Genomic DNA, 20,133 nt, shown 5'->3' on the forward strand with positions numbered 1-20,133 from the left:
GTGAATGTCGTATTAGTCGATATATTACATTCTCTGTGCTCCTAGAACAGTTGTGCATAGTCAGTACATTATTAGACTTTCAACTGAAGTAAATTTACAGAAAACCAATACCCGTTACTTTCATTCAGTGAAAAATATCATCAGCTATTTTTATTTCGCAGAAAAGATAAACGTCTTGTGCAGGCTACGATATTCGAGATTACAGTGGCTCTTACAGTCGCCGGCCGGTGTGGCCGAGCGGTTATAGGCACTACAGCCTCGGGCATGGATGCGTGTGACGTCCTTAAGTTAGGTAGGTTTAAGTAGTTCTAAGTTCTAGGGGACTGATCACCTCAGAAGTTAAGTCCCATAGTGCTCAGAGCCATTTCAACCATCTTACAGTTATAAGTATCGTATGTTTACATTTTTCCTTAACAAATACCTTTAATAGGATAGAGGATGCATTTTTTCTGCCGCAGTGGCAATAATTTATGTACACAAAGCTTCCTGATGATTGGTCTTTATACTGGAGATAACCTTTATGAAAATTCGTACAGTAGTTTCTGAGATTATCTTCACATAATGACGGACAAGAGCGCCCGGGCACTTTACTTTTTTTTTTTTTTGTATAGGTGATTTACGAGCACGTAGTTGCAAATAGTCCTGCTGAGCGCTTAGCGCAGCCTGGCCTCGCAAAATCACTCCGCTGCCGCGCTGCACCCACGCTTGCTGAGTCACGGCCGGCGGCGCCTCGCATCCTGGCCGTGATCGTGCTTTTCAGAGGCTCAAATGAAGCGTGACCAATCGATAGCGCGCTGCTATCACCGGCCTATGGCGGAACGGTTTACGCAATTTCACAGTCGTTTTGAGGCCAATACACCTGTCAACAGAGTCGAGCTCTACCCGCTGGAAGTATTACCTAATAAACCGCTATAATAATTAATGGTGGCAAAGTTATTTGAGTAAAGCTGCAATGTGGCGTATCAGTTAATTTCGGGCCTGTTTTATTTTTCAAACACACCGCGGTGTTAAACTGTAAATCAGTCTATACGGCGAAAACGAAATAAAAACTTCAGCAGCAACACGCAGTTGTTGGAAGCCGCATACAGTTTTTGTAGCGTTGGTATCTTCAACTTTGTACAGTGCGAGATGGAGCAGGGATTAGCTCAGTGGACACTTTTTTTAGGGACGAGCGTGACGCTTTGAGCTAGGCGTATCAAGTACTGGATGATAAAAAAGTCAGTATAAATTTGAAAACTGAATAAATCACGGAATAATGTAGAGAGAGAGTTACAAATTGACACACATGCTTGGAATGACATGGGGTTTTATTAGAACCAAAAAATACAAAAGTTCAAAAAATGTCCAACAGATGGCGCTTCATCTGATCAGAATAGCAATAATTAGTATAATAAAGTAAGACAAAGCAAAGATGATGTTCTTTACAGGAAATGCTTAATATGTCCACCACCGTTCCTCAACAATAGCTGCAGTCGAGGAATAGTGTTGTGACCAGCACTGTAAAGCATGTCCGGAGTTGTGGTGAGGCACTGCCAATGATGACGAAAGTGGCGGCTGAGCACACGATCATCACCAAACGACGCGCGCTAGAAATTTTTCACGCGTCTAGCAATATGGGATGAAGCGCCATCCTGCATAAACATCGTACGTTCCGGCAGGTGTTTATCAGCCAGGCTGGGGATGATGCGATTCTGTAACATATAGGCGTACCTCTCACCCGTGACGGTAGCAGTTAAAAAACCGGAATCACGCATTTCCTCGAAGGAAAAAGACCCGATAACGGTAGATGTGGTAAATCCAACCCATACCGTGACTTTCTCGTCGTGTAATGAAGTTTCCACGACAGTTCTAAGATTTTCGGTAGCTCAAATTCTGCAGCTGTGAGCGTTGACAGATCCTCGGAGCGTGAAATGAGCTTCGTCGATCCACAACTCGTTACTCAACAAATCGTCATCTTCCACCATCCTTTGAAACGCCCACACCGCAAATGTCCTCCGCTTCACTAAATCGTCAGGTAACAGTTCATGATGCTGATACACGATTGTCATGCGCAGTCACTGGCGTTTTGCTGTCCAGCGCCATCTGTCGGACATTTTTGAAGTTTTTTTGGTTCTAATAAAACCCCATGTCATTCCAAGCATGTGTGTCAATTTTTACCTCTCTATCTGCATTATTCCGTGTTTTATTAAGTTTTCAAATTTATACTGACTTTTTGATCACCCGGTACTTCTGGAGACTGTCGGGATTATTCAATTAGGAAGACTACAGTTGATTATCTTCTAATGTTCAACCGGTTCTAATAATACATCTCCATGTAGTTCGGTATAGACGGGATTTTAAGCCCTAAGCTTCATTGGTAAAAGCCTCTACCTCTGATAGGAACAAGTTCTTAATACAACGTCACTGGTCTGAGATAAAAAGGCTAAACCATTTTTGAGGTTACTAGCTGTTCGTTGATAAAACTTTAGTTCAGAGATTTGTACGCAAGTACCGTATTATCGTAACGTCGTTACACAGAAGTCCTAAAACCATTTGGGTGCTTTCGGAGGTGTTTGTGGTAGTGCACAATATTAAATTTTGGAAACTTGAATCTCACTCAGAGAGAAAATTAGGAATTCCAACTTTTTCCTCTATTTCCAGAGGTAGTACGGGCTTATGTGTAGCTGTTTGCTACTTTTCTTGTCGTAATTTATTAATTTCGAATAACTTACATACTTATTTTAATAGAAGAACTGGAGATATTTATGACGGAGGAGATACAAAGTGCAATAGACGTGTAGTTGAGAGTTCAGAGAACAGCGGTTACTAACGTAAGGCACATACATTTATGTAACAAATTAAGTACCTATAAACGTTTTCCATCTAGACAGCTGACATCTGTTTTAAATTTGTTATTATACAGGGTGCGACAAAAGAAAGTGGCCCGGAGAACAGAGTCGCAGGGTACAAAGGAACACAGCAGGGGGAGGGAAATACAGTACTAATTAGACTATAACAGATCTTGATTGTGACCATCATTCATCTTTTGGCACTTCTGAGACCAGGTCAGCGAGTTGCTGAATGCGGATCGAAGCTGCACTACTGGAATTGCTACAGTCTCATCCGAAATGTTCTGCTACAGTTCTTGAAGACTGTGTGGGTTGTTGCGATAGACGTTGGGGCTGAGGGCTCCCCACACAAAGTAAGATCGCGCTGACAGATCAGGTGGCCTGCGTGACCACCCAGGGCCACGACGAAACTGAACTGTGCTAATAACTGTGTCAGGAGTGAATATTATGGAAATTTCAAATATTTTGGAATTCATTTTTTCGTGCACATTGGAGACATTACAACCGTCTAGCTGCTCCTAGCAGCTAGCGTTACAGAGCACTGTCGCTCCTTTACAGTCTAACTTCCACCATAGGCCCCGTATACACAACAGTTTGACGTAATTGCATGTTATATTGTTAAAAATACCCGTAACCTGTTTCCCTGAGAGTACAAGAAAATATGAAGATAAAAACCCAAGAACAGAAGGAAAGCTGGTCTCACTTAATACTTACACGAGTAAAATCTGTCACTCTAAATATAAACTGGGCTTTTCGTGAAGTCGAAGTCCGTTAAATCATACGCTTATTTGTTATAATAATAATAATAATAATAATTAGTATTCTATGTTAAACCAAAATGAATCACAGTGAGCTTGCGCGTGCATCACAGCTATGATGTTCTCTGAGTTAGCAATTCAGCTAACGACTGGAAAACAACGTGTCAAAACTAAAAAAGCCACCAAGACAGCTAAAATAAATTTACATACAACTAAGGCGATAAATGTTTTCGGTATATAAGTAATGCTTTTCCGAAACTAGAGCGTATTACAATATTCCAGCTTGGCCAATTTACCTGAATTTACATAATAGCAGGATGAGTTCGTTTTAATAAGAATGTACGATATTGCCGCATCAGTACGGCCAATTTACTGTATATAAATGTAGTATTTCATTGTTGTTTGCGTCGACTTCCGCAACCGTTGTCAAGTTCAACAAAATGATTCCATTTCTAAGGCCGCTTCATGCTGTAACATAGATTCCTTAGGCCATGATTTCAGGTTTCATTCATTACAGTTTTTCATACAGGGTCCAAACTATGATCGTTTACAACGGACACAATCGTGTAGGGGAAGCTAAGATTTGCTACGGGACTCTTGCGATCTCTGAAGCCAGGAAACAATCCCAAACTGACCTACGAAAGGCATCTACACCACACCAACGCATGCGCACCAAGCGACATTTTGAATATCCTTTCACCTGCTTACACCACAGGCTTTGTCTGTCTTAACTGTTAGAAACTCATACCTTTCTCTTGCTAAAATCATCCTTGAATATGAAACACATCTTGTTACTGCACTTACAAATTGTAAAAATGTCCCTTGTTTAATTTTACGTTGAAGTTTTGTGAACTTCAGCAGCACAAATTAACAGTTCAATCACCTTTCTTTCTCTGTTCTTGTTACTACGACACTATGTGTTGCTACTAATGTTATCTAAATTAAAAAACTGAAAAAAATCTAACCGCCTGAGCTGGTGTCGTAAGAGTAGTAGGATGTTCAAAACATCACGCGTCGCGCACGCGTTGTTGCTCATATCGTTTGCAGGCGTTCCTCCTTGTCGGAGGGTGCTGGTTCCACTGCTGTATCTTCAGTTAACAACGCCCCCCCTTCACCTCCCCCCCCCACACCCATTAACTAATAAGAAATTTATGAAGTTCACGACGGGATTCGGCCCTTACAATTACTCCATTATCATCTGGCTTTACTTCTCTACAGTATAATTTTCAGATCCACTAGAAAATGGCCTAAGAGGAAAGACCGACACTGGTCATGGATTTAATAATGTTCTTATTAGTAACTGGAGCGACATTTCACTAGCCGGTATTCTGATGATCTGCATATGATTGCTTGAGCAATGGAAAACGGTTATGGTTACATAAATAGCAATCAAGACAAATCTTATATTTAAGTATACTAACGGCCAATGCTAAAATGCGCCATTGATCTAGTAACAGGCATATACGGGATGAAACATAACGATATTGAAAAACTGTGAGGGGTATCATGAGGCAATAGTTGAGAGCAGGAACCCAATGCAGGAAGGTCTTACAACGACGCTACTGGGAGGCAAAGTTATAGAGACCATTCTATACCGCCTGATCACCTCTGTGACAGCATATGAGGCCTTTCGCTACCACCTGCGTCACCTCTGCTATTAGCGATCTCTAAGTTGTGCTCGTTGTCCATCAGTGTGAAAACTCCTTTACGTTGCCGAATGGCTTGCCTAGTGGCAGCCCTGTAACTTCTACGCTCCTTAGCGGTGTTGAATGACATTTGCGGACATGGTCTAGAGGACTATCTACAATCATTCGGAGTTGCCGATATTGTGCTATTACGCTCTGTATAACAGACGGATAAAGATCACTTGCTATAGCAGCGAAATTTTTGGTTCATATTATAGCATGAAGCGTTCATATACCTGGAAATCTAGTCTCTCTATGTACAAAATGAAGTCGTCTGCTCATTCCCGTCTGTACATTCGGACTAATCTCAGGAGCTACTATAGGGCTTGATCAGCGTTCGACTAATAGATACACTGATTGTCGAGAAAGGTTTTTGTGTATAATTTATTAATATTTTGTGGACCGAATTTCGTCTAGCGGTGAAGTGCGTGAGGGAGAAGGGCAAAGTTGCGCGATCGATTCTCGGCTGGTCATCTTCTTTCTTTCTTTCTTTTTTTTTTTTTTTTTTTTTGACATTATCTTCTAACGCAGCATGCACCTCTCAATGATATGGACATTCGCTAGGAGCGAAATGTGATTCGCATTCCAAGTCACACTATAGGTACTCTGTCCCAGGTTGAATAACTGGTTAGGGACACGCAAGTCACCTAAGTGACGTTCACTTGTTTGCAATAGTTTCAGAACAATTGTTTAGCGAAAAAACAAGCGGATTTAACTAATCGGTTTTCAAATTTTTATGCGAAAAGTAAAATTTTTTCCGAGTAAAACTGCGGTGTGGGAAGCATTTTTGCTTCATTTGCGTAATGAAAGTTTTTTAGCAGCATAGCAGACGATTCAATTGAACTTCAAGCTTTCCGCTGTCCTTGAATCAGACAGATGCGGATACGATTCTTTGCGTAGAAGCGGGACACAGTGTGCCGTAAGAGATCCACGAAAAAGGATTACAGCAATGAGTCTGAACAATGCATCGGTTGGGACTTAGCTTTCTAACAGGACTTCCGTCAGTGGCTAAATATTAACATCAAGTGGTTTTGCTATTTCATTTTATTTTCTTTGTGAGCTTCAGTTACGATCAACTTAACCATCCTCCCATAGGTGATAAGCTACAAATTAAAATATACATACTCCAATCACACACACACACACACACACACACACACACACACACACACACACACATATATATATATATATATATATATATATATATATATATATATATATATATATATATATATATGAGGTCTGTTCGGAAAGTAAGGTCCGATCGGTCGCAAAATGGAAACGACTGTGAAAATCAAAAATGTTTTATTTGCAACAGTTAGGTACACCTTCCAGCTACTTCTCTACATAGTCTCCGCTCTGTATTATACATCTGTTGTAGCGCTGTACCAACTTCCCAATACCATCGTCATTGAAGCAAGCCGCCTGTGCTTCCTGCCAATTCTCAACGCTGGTCTACAGCTCGTTGTCTGTGCCAGAACGTTGTCTTCATAGCTAGTGGTTCATGAGAGCAGAGATGAAACTCAGGGAAAATCAATTACGGGCTCTATTTTGGGTGATCAAACACTTCCCATCGAAAACTCTGCAGGAACGTCTTCAGTGCCCCTTCAGACTGCGGCCGAGAATTGTCATACAGAAGGAAACGCATGGCAGCTACGTTATGTGGGCTGCATGACTTCAGGGGAAATCTCACACCAGGCCCTCGTACATGGCGGGAGACACTATTGTTCTAAGACCGAGCGAGGTGGCGCAGTGGTTAGCACACTGGACTCGCATTCGGGAGGACGACGGTTCAATCCCTTCTCCGGCCATCCTGATTTAGGTTTTCTGTGATTTCCCTAAATCGTTTCAGGCGAATGCCGAGATGGTTCCTTTGAAAGGGCACGGCCGATTTCCTTCCCAATCCTTCCCTAACCCGAGCTTGCGCTCCGTCTCTAATGACCTCATTGTCGACGGGACGTTAAACACTAACCACCACCACCACCACCACTATTGTTCCAAGCATCTTTACATGCTCACTGGTCGCTCAGAACTGAAAACAGCGACATGACGATATCGACTAGTACACTAGAGACACTGCACAACATATCTGTGCAAAGCTTCATCGAATTTTCACTGTGGTTTCCATTTCGCAGCCAATTGGACCTCACTTTCCTAATAGCCCTCATATATATATATATATATATATATATATATATATATATATATATATATATATATATATACACGAGGGCTATTCGGAAAGTGAGGTCCAATTGGCTGCGAAATATATATATACTTCCTTAGATTTGTAGAGAATAGTTACATTGGTATTAAACAGATTAATTGCATTATGATTTGCTCTCATAGGTGCCATGAGATGTCACTCCAAACACAAGTTATGTTTGGAGCAGATAACACGCATGCCTCTGAGAATTTTTCTGATGTGGACTGCTTAATTCTCTCAAGTTATATAAAAATCCTGACAACATTGTAGGTAGGGCAACCATAGGTACGAGTACTCGTCTTGGTTTTCAATAAACATCTTCAGCTGTACTTAGTCCTTTATTTTTGCTCATTACCGGTTTCGTGGCAGTAAGAGCCACATCTTCCGGTGAACATATTACTAAAACTTTAAAAGTCACATGTATGATAGTGATGACGTTTAACTAACGTTGTATTCTGAGTTCCATGCTTAATTCTGCGCAGCGTCCCGTGAACAAATAGCAACCCGGCCATAAATGAGCTACGTGTGCGGAGGCACGGCGGGTCGCCAGTAATTATCTAAAAATAATGTTTGTTCGTTCATTTTCTATGTATTCCTAGATCAGCCATCCGATTCCAATGAGTTGTTGCCAGTATGCCCGCAAGGGTTTATTCTGGCGTACAAACCACCTGCCTCCCCTTGGCGTGGGTGTGGAGGTCAATAGGGGGTGACATAACATCGTAATTCAGGAGCGTATTGATAAGTTTCAACCAAATGTATATACCTTTGTAGAAATCATTTGTATAAATCCAGGTGTGTGTGTGTGAAAGGAGTGGGGGGGGGGGGAGGCATGACATGTGAAAACAGTCGATAACGACCGACATTAATACCGAATACATTGTTTTCGAGGTCGGTAGACAGTCCCAATACATCTGCTCCCCTAGGAGTGGGCCTGTGCAGGGTAGCAATGCTTGCAAAGACAGTGACATATCAACATATCTCTGTAACGGCTGAAATAGTTTGTACCAATCGTAGTACAAGTATTATGGGAAAAAATACCATGACAGGAAAACAGCCCTAGCATCCATGTGGTTGGGGGTGGGGATGATAAGGAGTGGCATAAAAGTATAAGGGGCGATCGGAAAGTTTCCTTTCGAAGGCCGTGCAGTCCAGAATCGGTATGTCAGTCAGGGAAAATCGCCATGAGCAGTGAGGTAATCATCCCACCGACGCGACAGGTTGATGATACCCGTCTGATGCGTGAAGAAGTCCATAACTGCCTACTGCACATCCTCCTTCAATGTAAATTGAGAGCCCTTCGAGGACTTTTCTAAGGAACGGACGGCGTGATAATCGCATGGGGAAGGACCAGCACTTCAGGGAAGGTGCTCGAGTGTCTCTCATTTGAATTACCATAACTACTGTGTTTCGACATATGCGATGTGGGGACATGCGTTATCAGGAAGCAGCAACATCTCTTGGTGCGTCATTGCACAATGGTGGTTTTCGACAGACCTGTCGCACCGTACACATTCTTCTTTGGCCAATGGTTGTCTACTGGTGTATAACCTTCGACAGCCAAGATAATAAAATTAGCTCGCTGGTCCTATTTGGAGACATTTGGTATTAACGTCGCCATTACGTTTCCGCATTTACAACAAACACGTCGAAAAGACACGAATGACACACAAATCCTTCGTCCACATGTCGGTACTTATACACCGGCAGCAGAGTCGCGCTACATTGCATACGCTGCTGTAATGCCCTCAAACAGAAACTTCTTGATCGCCCTCTGTTTACAAAATACTGTGGGGATAAAAAATCCTTAGGGGTGGGATGGGAATAAGAGGGGGCGAAATGGAAAAATGTTCGAAAACAGAGTGTTCATGTTCCTTTTCTGTATTTAACTGATTTGGAATACTTTATAAAGTAATGTCTACCTCTTACCTGTGTTGTCAGGTTCGCCAACCAGGACGCGAGTATGAGAGGTGCACGAGTATATATAAAGGAGCAGGCGTCAGCAAAAACATTTTCAAATTTAACACACACAAAATTATTTTATTTGATTTGTGCATGTAAATGTGTCTGCTTTCTACGTGCGTACCTGCTTAGAAAGAAAATGAGGTATCGGAAGGCCTGACGGGCGCAGTTCATATTTCAGGAAAGTAAGGTCAGATTAGGCGCGAAATGGAAACTGTGAATATCTGATGGAACTTTGTACAGACGTGCTGGACAGTGTCTTTAGTGTGCCTCTCGACCGCTTCACGTTGCTCTTCTCAGTTCAGAGCGAAAAATGGTTCAAATGGCTCTGAGCACTATGCGACTTAACTTCTGAGGTCATCAATCGCCTAGATCTTAGTACTAATTAAACCTAACTAACCTTAAGACATTACACACATCCATGCCCGAGGCAGGATTCGAACCTGCGACCATAGCGGTCACGCGGTTCCAGACTGAAGCGCCTAGAACCGTACGGCCACACCGGCCGGCTCAGAGCGAAAACTCATCACATAGAAATTCCTAAAACAACAGTGTCTTCCCCCAAGTGTGTGGATCTGGAGAGATATTTTACCTGATGGTATGCAGCCCACATAACATAAATGTCATGTGTTTTCTTTCTTCAAAACTATTTTCAGCCGCATTGTGCAGGGGCAATGAAGACGCTCCTGCAGCGTTTTCGATGGTAAGTTTTTGATCATCCACAATACAACCCTTGATTGGCTCTCTCCGTTGTTCATCTCTGCTCACATGAAGCGCTGGCTACGAAGACATTTTTGCACAGGCAGCGAAACGCAGACCAGTGCACAGAATTGGCGGAAAGCACAGGCGGCTGCTTTCTGTGACGAGGGTACCGGAAAGTTTGTACAACGCCACGACAAATTTCTGAGTCGGAGCGGCAACTATTTAGAGAGGTAGCTGGAATGGGTGGCTAACTGTTGCGAATAAAAAAATTTTGATTTTCACTGTGGTTTGCATTTTACGTCGGATCTGACAATACTTTCCGAATAGCCCCCGTAATTACTCATTTGTCAAGGATTTAGTATTGCTCGAAACCTACTAATAGCTTTCCTTTAACATTTCTCACGAAATTTTAAGGAATTCATATACCAGTGAAATACTACACCTGTATTTACCTGCTTCTTTCACTGCAACACAGAGGTCGCAGATCACGCTGTACAGCAAAATGTGGGAGTTCATGAACTCCCGCAAGCACGTGTTCGTGCGAACGTACGACGAGGGCATCCGAAGAGTGCGTACGTCGAAAGGGAAGTACGCGCTGCTGATCGAGTCCCCTAAGAACGACTACATCAATGAGAGGGAGCCCTGCGACACCATGAAGGTCGGCCGCAACCTGGACGCCAAGGGCTTCGGTATCGCGACGCCATTGGGATCGCCCTTAAGGTAACAGGCGCTGCGATGCTGCACTTAGTTGAGGCGTACGAGCTATTGTCACAGTTTATTTCATTTTTACAGCCCCGTACTTCGATCGCTAAAAACGGAACCGTTTAGAATTACTTTGTTGGCCGTCTATTTGTCTGTCTGTCAGTCCGATTGTTAAGACAACTCCTTCTCGAGAAAGGGTAGACGTATCAAGTAAAAATCTGTGCTACATACTACGGTCTACGGTCCCTTGGCGGTGTAAAAAACTGAAACTTCTAAGTTAATGCAATCAACAGTACGGCCATTTACGTCACATGATTTGTATCCCGTTGACCCGGAATCATGAAATTGGCAACAAACAGTTGGAAGAAAAAATCCGAAAATTTTTAATTTTTCATTATATTCGTATATAAATGTATTATATTTTATATACTTTGTCATTATGTATACGTATTTTTTTGTCATGCGACTGAATGTCCAGCCTGCTGTTAAACCTCTTTACCTCACTAGCAGTAACGCGTATCAAGTTGTATTTATGTCACACACGAAAGTCTAAGGCATGTGGGTAGTGTAATAAATGTAAGCATCTAGGTCATTACAATCAAAAGATACGAAAACTTGTATCACATATTTTGATACTCGCAGACTCACTCATCAAAGTCTGTAATCATGAAATTTGACAAGAAGCAAAGTTTCACCGTATGAACTAAAGGAAAATATCCGAAAACCGTTAATTTGTAATTATATCACACAAAAATAATTCTTTTGTCATTTGTTACACGACTACAAACTTAAAATTAAAGCGTTCTAAAATATCTTAGAATTTTCGGGACTGATAATTTGTCTGTACCAGTGTCGATAATAGGCAAAAATCGCCGGGACTGTCGATTATCGGAATGGATGAACTTTCCAAATACTTTGTACGGATCCTTCGCTGTGTGAATTCTAGACTCACTTATCTGGATTTTAAAATTACAAGTAATTGTCTCACTTTAATAAGAAAGGTCAAAAAGAGGGAAAGATGAGGGCTTCTATTAAAGGGAGACGTGTATATTTTAAGTTAAAAATAATAAAACATTATTGTCTGTGACAAGGGTCTGGCTTGTGACGGGGGATTTGACGGTCACCTTTTGACTCAGATCACAATCGAACAGTGTAACGTATATGCAACCAATACCGCAGCTACCAGTACACGGAATCTAACCTGCATAACACCGTGTGCGTATTATGTGAGTGTCAGTTTCACTGTTGTTTAAGTTCTCAAACAGATCGTTACATGAAAAACTAAAAACTAACATTTGGATAAGCTATCTGAGTGTGTTTTTAAACAAGAATTTACAAGTGACACAGACTCTGACTTGTGGAACGGAATTTACTGGATTAGAGTCCATGATATGTTGTGGTGTATCAGTGTCTCTGTTTTGGCCCTACGTTTTGCACTCACCTCTTTAGATGACTGCCTTTTTCCATGTGGTTTACAGAAATTCGCAGCAACATGCAGCAGCAGCGGCTAAAGCTTGTTGTTATTAAGAATGAATTTAATGAAAATGAGTTTTCCTGGGTCCTGTTAACTATTAAATAACTTTTGAAAAGGGATTTCATTAATTAAGTCCATTTAAAACTTTAGAATCATCATGAACAAATACTAATAACGGCAAAGACAATGACATGTATGTCAACAATGGCTGAGTACCGGATTAACAAATTATTTCAATTTCAGAGTTACACTAACATTTAGTAGCCACAGCATATTATATAGATGTGGAGAATAATTATTGTTTTTGGGAGGATAAAGAGGCTTCTTTAACTGACAATCAAAACGTAGGATTATTGCAAACTCGGACTAAGAATCACGAGGCTAACCTTGCAATTGTTTTTGCGCTATGCTTGCGAATTTGATCTGCCATCACCTAGTTGAGGGCAGTGTAACACGTGTTCTGTCTCCGAGCTCTTGACCGGTACTACTACTTCCCCTCTCGCAGACAGACCTCGTCTCACAGCAGTGCCTAGAATCGCGCTCCCATGTTTCGCCCTCAGATTGTTGCTATCGATAACTGAGTGCTTACGAATTCAAATAGGGTTGACTATATTGTGTTCAACGTAATGGAGAATTGTGACACACTCCTTACAGCAGTTCGGTGTCTAAAATCGTGGGACAGACTTCAATCGTGCCTTGACACCAGTATGTTTTTCGCCAGAACGAGAGTAGCTTTTGAGTAAATATGGTTGCATTAGGATAATGGCAGTAGGAAACTTTCTTCGGTATTCTGTCTCTTAAAGAAATAAAAATACATTTTATGGTCTGGTAAGCAGTGTTTCACTGAGCATCATTGTAGACACATCACCGTAACACGTTAGTAAATGTGCAACTTCAACGCTCGGACTCTGACATGAGCAACACCACGTTTTTCTTTCTTTATTATCAAGGTAATAAAGCTCCATGGTGACCCTCTTATACAAGAGTTAATTTGTTTACAGTATGTTTCGAATTACGTTTTGACAGGCTACTGAACCATAACGAATTTGCATTCTGGCAAGCTGTGACGTTGTCTATGAGGGTAAAGAAGGTGTTCAGACATACAGGAGCTGGTACTCAGCAGACAGAGCTTACTCCCAGCACGCACAGCAAGAAGCAACATCACAAATACACAAATAATGACTATAAGGGACAGAAACGGAAATAACAACTGGGAAAAGATAGGACCCTTTTGTGACAGAGAAAAAAGGCCATATGCGTTAATTTTTCAGGTGCTGTTTGACAGTGGGTGAGTCAGTAATGCAATGAATCGTGCGAAGGGAGAAGCGTAGCTTATTCAAGATATAGCCAGCATCAACAGAGACGGAGTTTGCGAAAGTTTTAGTTGTATGAATCAGCAAGGCTGGGATTCTAGATAAGTGAGACCTTGTGTTGCGAGTATGATGACTCGTTCTCTGTTGACACTTGATGGGATACACGTGCATGGAGGTGTCGAAAAAGTAGCCGTGCGTAGGAGGTCACGTGACTTGCCGGCGAACACCCCAACTGGGTGACGTGGTCACAGAGACGGATTTGCGGATGTATCACATAGAGACCTTCGAGGCTAGTTCTACCATTTGTTCAGCTTCTCCTGTCTGGTTAGATTACATCGTGATATCCTAGTATAGGTTCGGCAGGAGGAGTAGATGCAAAATTAAGTACTGTACATAAAATGGATATATCGTCCCCTACTCTCCTCTGAGCAAGGGACATCATCATCATCATGTTAAGAAATGTTAATGTAGAACTTTTGGAGGCATAGGATCAAGTGAAAGACTTCCTGCACATGGCGTCAGTATTTTTTGCCCACTTGAGTTGCCCATTGAAATTTACACGTAGGTTATACAATGTTTCCTGATACGGTACTGATAAGAATAAAAATTGTTCGTGGAGTTTAGAAATACTTCTACAACTATGGACAAAGCAGGTCCAGAGCCGGGTGTGCTGTGGTTAAACTTACGCTATACTGGTATGTTGAAAGATAATGTGAGCCCGTTGACGGGAGAAACTCCACCTGAAGAAAGCGAAATTACGGTTTCTGAGTCGAGTGATTATGGGGATACGACAACAAGAAATTCGTCTTGTTTGTCTGGCTAGACTCTGCCTCTCAGTCACGATCGAAGATATTCTACTCACTCGCTTGAAAACGTATTAGCCACTCAAGAACCTGTTGGACGGAGAGCTATCAAACGTAATCAACCATTAAGATCCGGAGAAAATATGGAGAGTATAGAACATTAACGTAAATTCTTCATTTGTGTGCTCATAGTGTCCGTAGTTGCTTTATAATTCTTGAGGGTATTTTTGTTCTGTCACTGCACCTATGAAAATGGGTGATTTTTTTCACCTGACGCATTTCGCTTTATTGAGCTAAAGCATAATCCGGGGTCTGTAATTAAGTTATATACATTTTGATTTAGATCGAAAAACAGTTCGTTATGAGTAGGTTGATTTGTACTTACGGTGATTTTTCGGCTGGTTTCTCGCTTACATAGGGAAATGCCCTGTGCTAGCACATCGTTGTTTTTCTGAGTTAGACACTAATAATTTTGGTCTAATTGTTAGATACTCTGCAGCACTATGCATTTCTTATGTTTTTGACAACACATTTTTCTGCACATCACTGTATTCCGTTTGTTTTGGTTCTTCAAGTATGTGTTGTTGTTTGTGTTTCGTAGTGTTGCCAACATAACCTTTCCACTACTTGTCTTTCACATAACCGTTCTTTTTATTTTTTAATTAGATTACTGGATGTGTGTAATTCTATTTAATTATAATCAAAATACCCACGGGTGTACTGCCGGCCTACAGTGTCCAACCGGCACAATATTTCGGCGATCATACATGTCACCATCATCAAGTGAACTGACGGACTGAGCTCCTGTGAACGTGCCGGCACGGAGATCCGTACGCTATGGCTGCTCAGAGGGAACTGGATTCGGTCGCAGCGGCGGCCGATTTAAATACCCTCCGCCCGCGGCGCGCTCCCTCCACTGTCCGCGCCCCGCGCCACGGTCGCGCGGTGGAACAGATTGCGACGGCGTCTGAGATGACGTCGGTGTGATGGTTCAGTCCGCCGTGGTCGTCACAACTATAAGTTTGCTCGATTTACTCTTGACTAACCCAATCGCTGGTTCCCAAGCCTTGCCAAGATTATAGCCGCAGTCACAGTTTATGAGGTCGTTATTGGTGCGAATTTCGATGGCCTCTCTAACAACGCTGTCCCAGTATCTCGACGTCTGTACCAGAATCCTCGTGCTTTCGTACTCCATAGCGTGATTTTCCGACAAACAATGTTCAGCGACCGCCGACTTTTCCAAAAACTTTTACGTAGTCAATGAAGGCAAGAAAAGTTGATAAACTGAATTCACTGTGTTTTTATGTTAGTTGTGCCATAGTGAAGGTAGAGGCCAGAGATGTTCTCCCTTAGCAGAAAGCGTACTGGGCATACGATAAGTTTCAGCGATTGCTGATGGTCATATTGTTAAAATACTACCGTACAATTTATAACATGCACCACTGTAGTTCCCATATTCACGTCTATTCCACATAAAACTTGTATCCTAATATTGCGGAAATGGAGTGTGCTATTGAAGTGGAGTTTTCACAGAATGGTTCGGTAGTCAGGAGCTCCCAGTGTTGGCCAATAAACAGATTGTAATAATACTTATAAAGTGTATTTTTTGAGCAAACATACACTTTTTTAAATGTAACAGTGTGTATTGACACTATCAAACTAAAAGTAGGATAATTTAGAATGTCAGCGCTATTTGTTGCAGGATTCTAGTGCCAGTCTTTACGAGATATCTATTATTGGGAAGTTCCCACAAACACGCTAGTGTGAGTACAATACCTATAGTGGCACACATTAAAAAAAAAGAAAATAAGTGCGTACATTAGTTACGCGAATTGTGACCAGTAACGGAACAATTCACCATCACAGGTTGTGTTCTAAATGGCCAACGGCGGTGGGAATACACACTTCCAGTCTGTCATGAAACGACTGCTGCACATTTCAGCGAAGATGAAGGCTGCAGTTATACGTACGTATCTGCATATTATCAAGTGTCAGTGGTATGTCCTTGTAGATAGCGTCTTTTGGCTTTCCCCACAGTATACTTCTACGGGCTTCAAATCAGGGGAACTGGCCGGCCAAGGTACAGGTCCTCTGTGTCTAATCCAACGATTTGGAAACAATTCGTGAAGCCATGCTGAAGCAGTTCGTCCACTATGGGCTGGACAGCCATTATCTTGGTACCTCAGGCTCCTCCCAGTCTGTTGAGGTATGTCTTCTAGCAAGGAAGATGGTCTTTCAGGAGGATGCGTTACTTGTGCGCATTCAGTGTTCCGTCTATAAATAACGGACCAATGAGCTGACGGTTCACTATCCCACACCACACGTTTACGTTACACGGACACAGACGTTCCACCTAACCAAGCCAACGGGGATTGTCAACGAACCAGTAGGACATGTTTCTGTGGTTTACCCAGTTATAAGTGGTAAACGTTGCTTAAGCACTAAACAAGGTACATAATGCAATAATGCATCCGGGGTATCCTGTCTTAATGCCCATATACAGAATTTAACGCGATTCTTATAATACGTTTGCCTGGAGCTCTCGATGGAGGTAAATGTAATAGGGATGGAACCTATATCGATGGAAAATGTGTAGGACTCTTGCCTGACTCATGCTAATTGCTCGTGAGCAACAGCAGCAAGAACATTCATTTGCCCCTCTTCTGTTGTCAGTTGTTTCCTTCTGTTACGTTGTCTAGGTATTACACTACGACTTTCACGTAACTGGTTGAAGAGGTTGATAAATAACCGCCGAGATGGTTGACGTGTACTGGGACATCTTGCCGAATATGCTGTACGAGAACGAACGGCCTTCTTTCTACACTCTCCACGCACCATGAGCATCTCAGCTAATGCTTGGACTGTGACATGCTGACTAGGAAGTCGCAGTGCATTCAGTGAACGAACAAGCTCTCTGTAAGAAAACATAAAAACATCGAACCTATTAACTTCGCAGGTTGAATGCAACAAACAAGTGCTGCTTTGGAAACTTTTCAAAATTCGATATCTCGTAAACTATTCGCACTAGAATCCTTCAATAAACACTACTGACGTTCTAATTTATCCTGCTTTGATTCTGTTAATGTCAATATGCATCGTTCCATGTAAATAAAGTACGTTTGCATAAAATTACACTTCCTAAGTATTATTGCAATCTGTTTATTAGCTAACAATACCAGCCGCTGACTACCAATTCATTCTGTGAATATTGCACATCAATAGCAGTTTCGATTTTCGCAATATTTCAGGTAGTAGTTTTTGGTCATATTCTGATATATATATATATATATATATATATATATATATATATATATATATATATATATAGGGTGTCCCAGCTATCTTGTCCACCCAAAATATCTCTGGAACCATAACAGCTATTGGAAAACGACTTTCACCGGTATCAATGTAGGGCTGGGGCCCATGAATGTACATATTTGGAAACATTCTAAAACGAAAGCATATGTGTTTTTTAACACAAACTTATGTTTTTTTAAATGGACCTCCTATATTTTTTCTTCAGAAATCCATAGCATGACAAAGCACATACACAATGGCGTTGATTGCATCGCAATATTCCCATTACATCCCGAGATATTGAGACGCGAAGTTGACGCTTGAAACACCCGACGTGCGCTGCTAGCGCACGTCCTGAGGCTCAGGCATGAACCCCATGCTGCCCGTAATCGCAATGTGATTGACATGTGTAATCACACCTCCATACTTATCAAGAGGTCCGAAACGAATAATACGGTCTGCTGCCATCAACTCTCATAAGCACATAATGGTTTCCCTCTTGTACGTTTTACGTATCTACGTACACAATATGAACCAGTACCGATCGGTGTACACCCGTCAGGTTGTCTTATTTATCCTGCACACCCAAAATAAGGTTTACCTAATGCGTTATATGACCCATTGTGCCTGTCGCGCAGGGCCTGGCTCTACCTATTCAAGTGTCCAACGTAGTTCCCACTACTGCCACAGTTACCACTTCGCCTTGTTTATGATTTGCGACCCATGCAAACTCCTGTACTCCACCACCCTCCGAGCATCCCGTTTGTTGTTGCTTTGGCGTGCAGTACACCGCTTGCCAGTGTAGTCGTGCATCAGAGTAATCTAGTGACGGCACGGAGGTAGTACACATTGTGAATAAACGTTGTGTTGTGGAACTTATACTGAACAGTGTAATGTACACACATGAAGATATGGTAGAAATGCTACTGATCTATGGAGAATGTACGTTGACGGGAAGTACGTTATGAGATTGCTTATTTGTTGACAGTACTGTTAGCGAACATTATGATTATTAAATTAATATGTCTGTTTTCTACCCTACTCTACATACTTGTACTGTACCCTGTTGTATGTGGACGAAATGCTGTTCAGGCAGAACGACTGTACAGAAGACGATTCCCTGACAAGCCATCGCCTTCGCGCCGGATGTTTGGTCGTCTCACATCTCGTCTACGTGAAACGGGAAGCTTAAATCCAAGACCTCGACATCGTCTTGGAACACGCACAGATGAGCGATCTGAAGTTGCTGTGCTCGCTACCATAGCTGTGAGTCCTCAAATCAGCACACTTCAAATTGAACGTGAAGTTGGTGTGTCGAAACCAAGTGCACAGCGTATTCTTAAACGTCATAAATTTCATCCTTACCATGTTCATTTACATCAGGATCTTCATGGAAATGACTTCCGCAATAGGGTAAGATTTTGTCGGTGGGTTCAGCAAAAACTTCTGACTAATCCAGTTTTTTTTTTTTGCAGATGTTCTCTTTACCGACGAGGCATCATTCTCCAACAAAAGAATTGTCAATATGAGGAATATGCATTATTGGTCCGCAGACAATCCAAAATCGCTCCGTCAGGTAGAGCATCAACGTCCGTGGAAAGTTAATGTTTAGTGTGGGATTATTGGAGATACCATTATCGGACCTTTCTTTATAGATGGCATCCAAAATGGCAGACATTACTCCAGATTAATATGACACAATCTTCCTGTTCTCTTGGACACCGTACCTCTGAACCGGAGAATGGTCATGTGGTATCAGCTTGACGGATGCCCTGCACATAACGCCTTACGAGCACGATGACTTCTGAACCGTAAGATCCCTGGTAGGTGGACTGGACGAGGTGGCCCAGTTAGGTGGCCTGCCAGATCTCGGGACCTTACCGCTGGATTATTTTCTTTGGGGAGCAGTGAAAGATGCTGTTTACCAACATGAACCAACCACACCAGAGGACATGAAACAACGCATTATTGATGCTTGTACAGCCATCAAAGAGGAAACAGTAGCACGAAGTAGGGCATCTTTCATCCACAGAGTGACCCTATGTATGCAAGCCAATGGGCATCACTTTGAGCATGAGATGTGAACGCTATGTTTAGTATGTAGTGCTGGTATCACAGTGGAAGTTTCTACAAAGGGACATTTTACCCAGTGATGTTAAGAAACATTTGTTTGCAACAATTTGTCATTTAACGCATTAGATAAACATAATATTGATAATTATGTGATAATTAAACTAATTAGTTAAACATGTTTACATTCACCTTCTGTGTCCTACCTGAACTTCCCAAATCAAAACATTTTTACCTAACAACGGCAAAACTTTTAGTCCACTTTTTTCACTAAAACCATCAACATGAATTTTACTATTACGAGTGAATGATTAACTGTCACTTGCGCTAGAT

General features: G+C 41.9%; 1 protein-coding gene across 1 annotated transcript in view; it reads left to right on the forward strand.

Annotated features, from left to right (window-relative positions):
* LOC124795343 (glutamate receptor 1-like) overlaps positions 1-20,133 on the forward strand; it is a 680,176-nt gene that overhangs the window by 601,213 nt on the left and 58,830 nt on the right. Inside the window, exon 14 of the mRNA XM_047259331.1 lies at positions 10,617-10,861. Within this exon, the coding sequence (XP_047115287.1) occupies positions 10,617-10,861 (245 nt within the window). The remainder of the gene's footprint in view (positions 1-10,616; positions 10,862-20,133) is intronic.

This window comes from Schistocerca piceifrons, chromosome 4 (assembly GCF_021461385.2).
Source record: "Schistocerca piceifrons isolate TAMUIC-IGC-003096 chromosome 4, iqSchPice1.1, whole genome shotgun sequence".
Lineage (NCBI taxonomy): Eukaryota > Metazoa > Arthropoda > Insecta > Orthoptera > Acrididae > Schistocerca > Schistocerca piceifrons.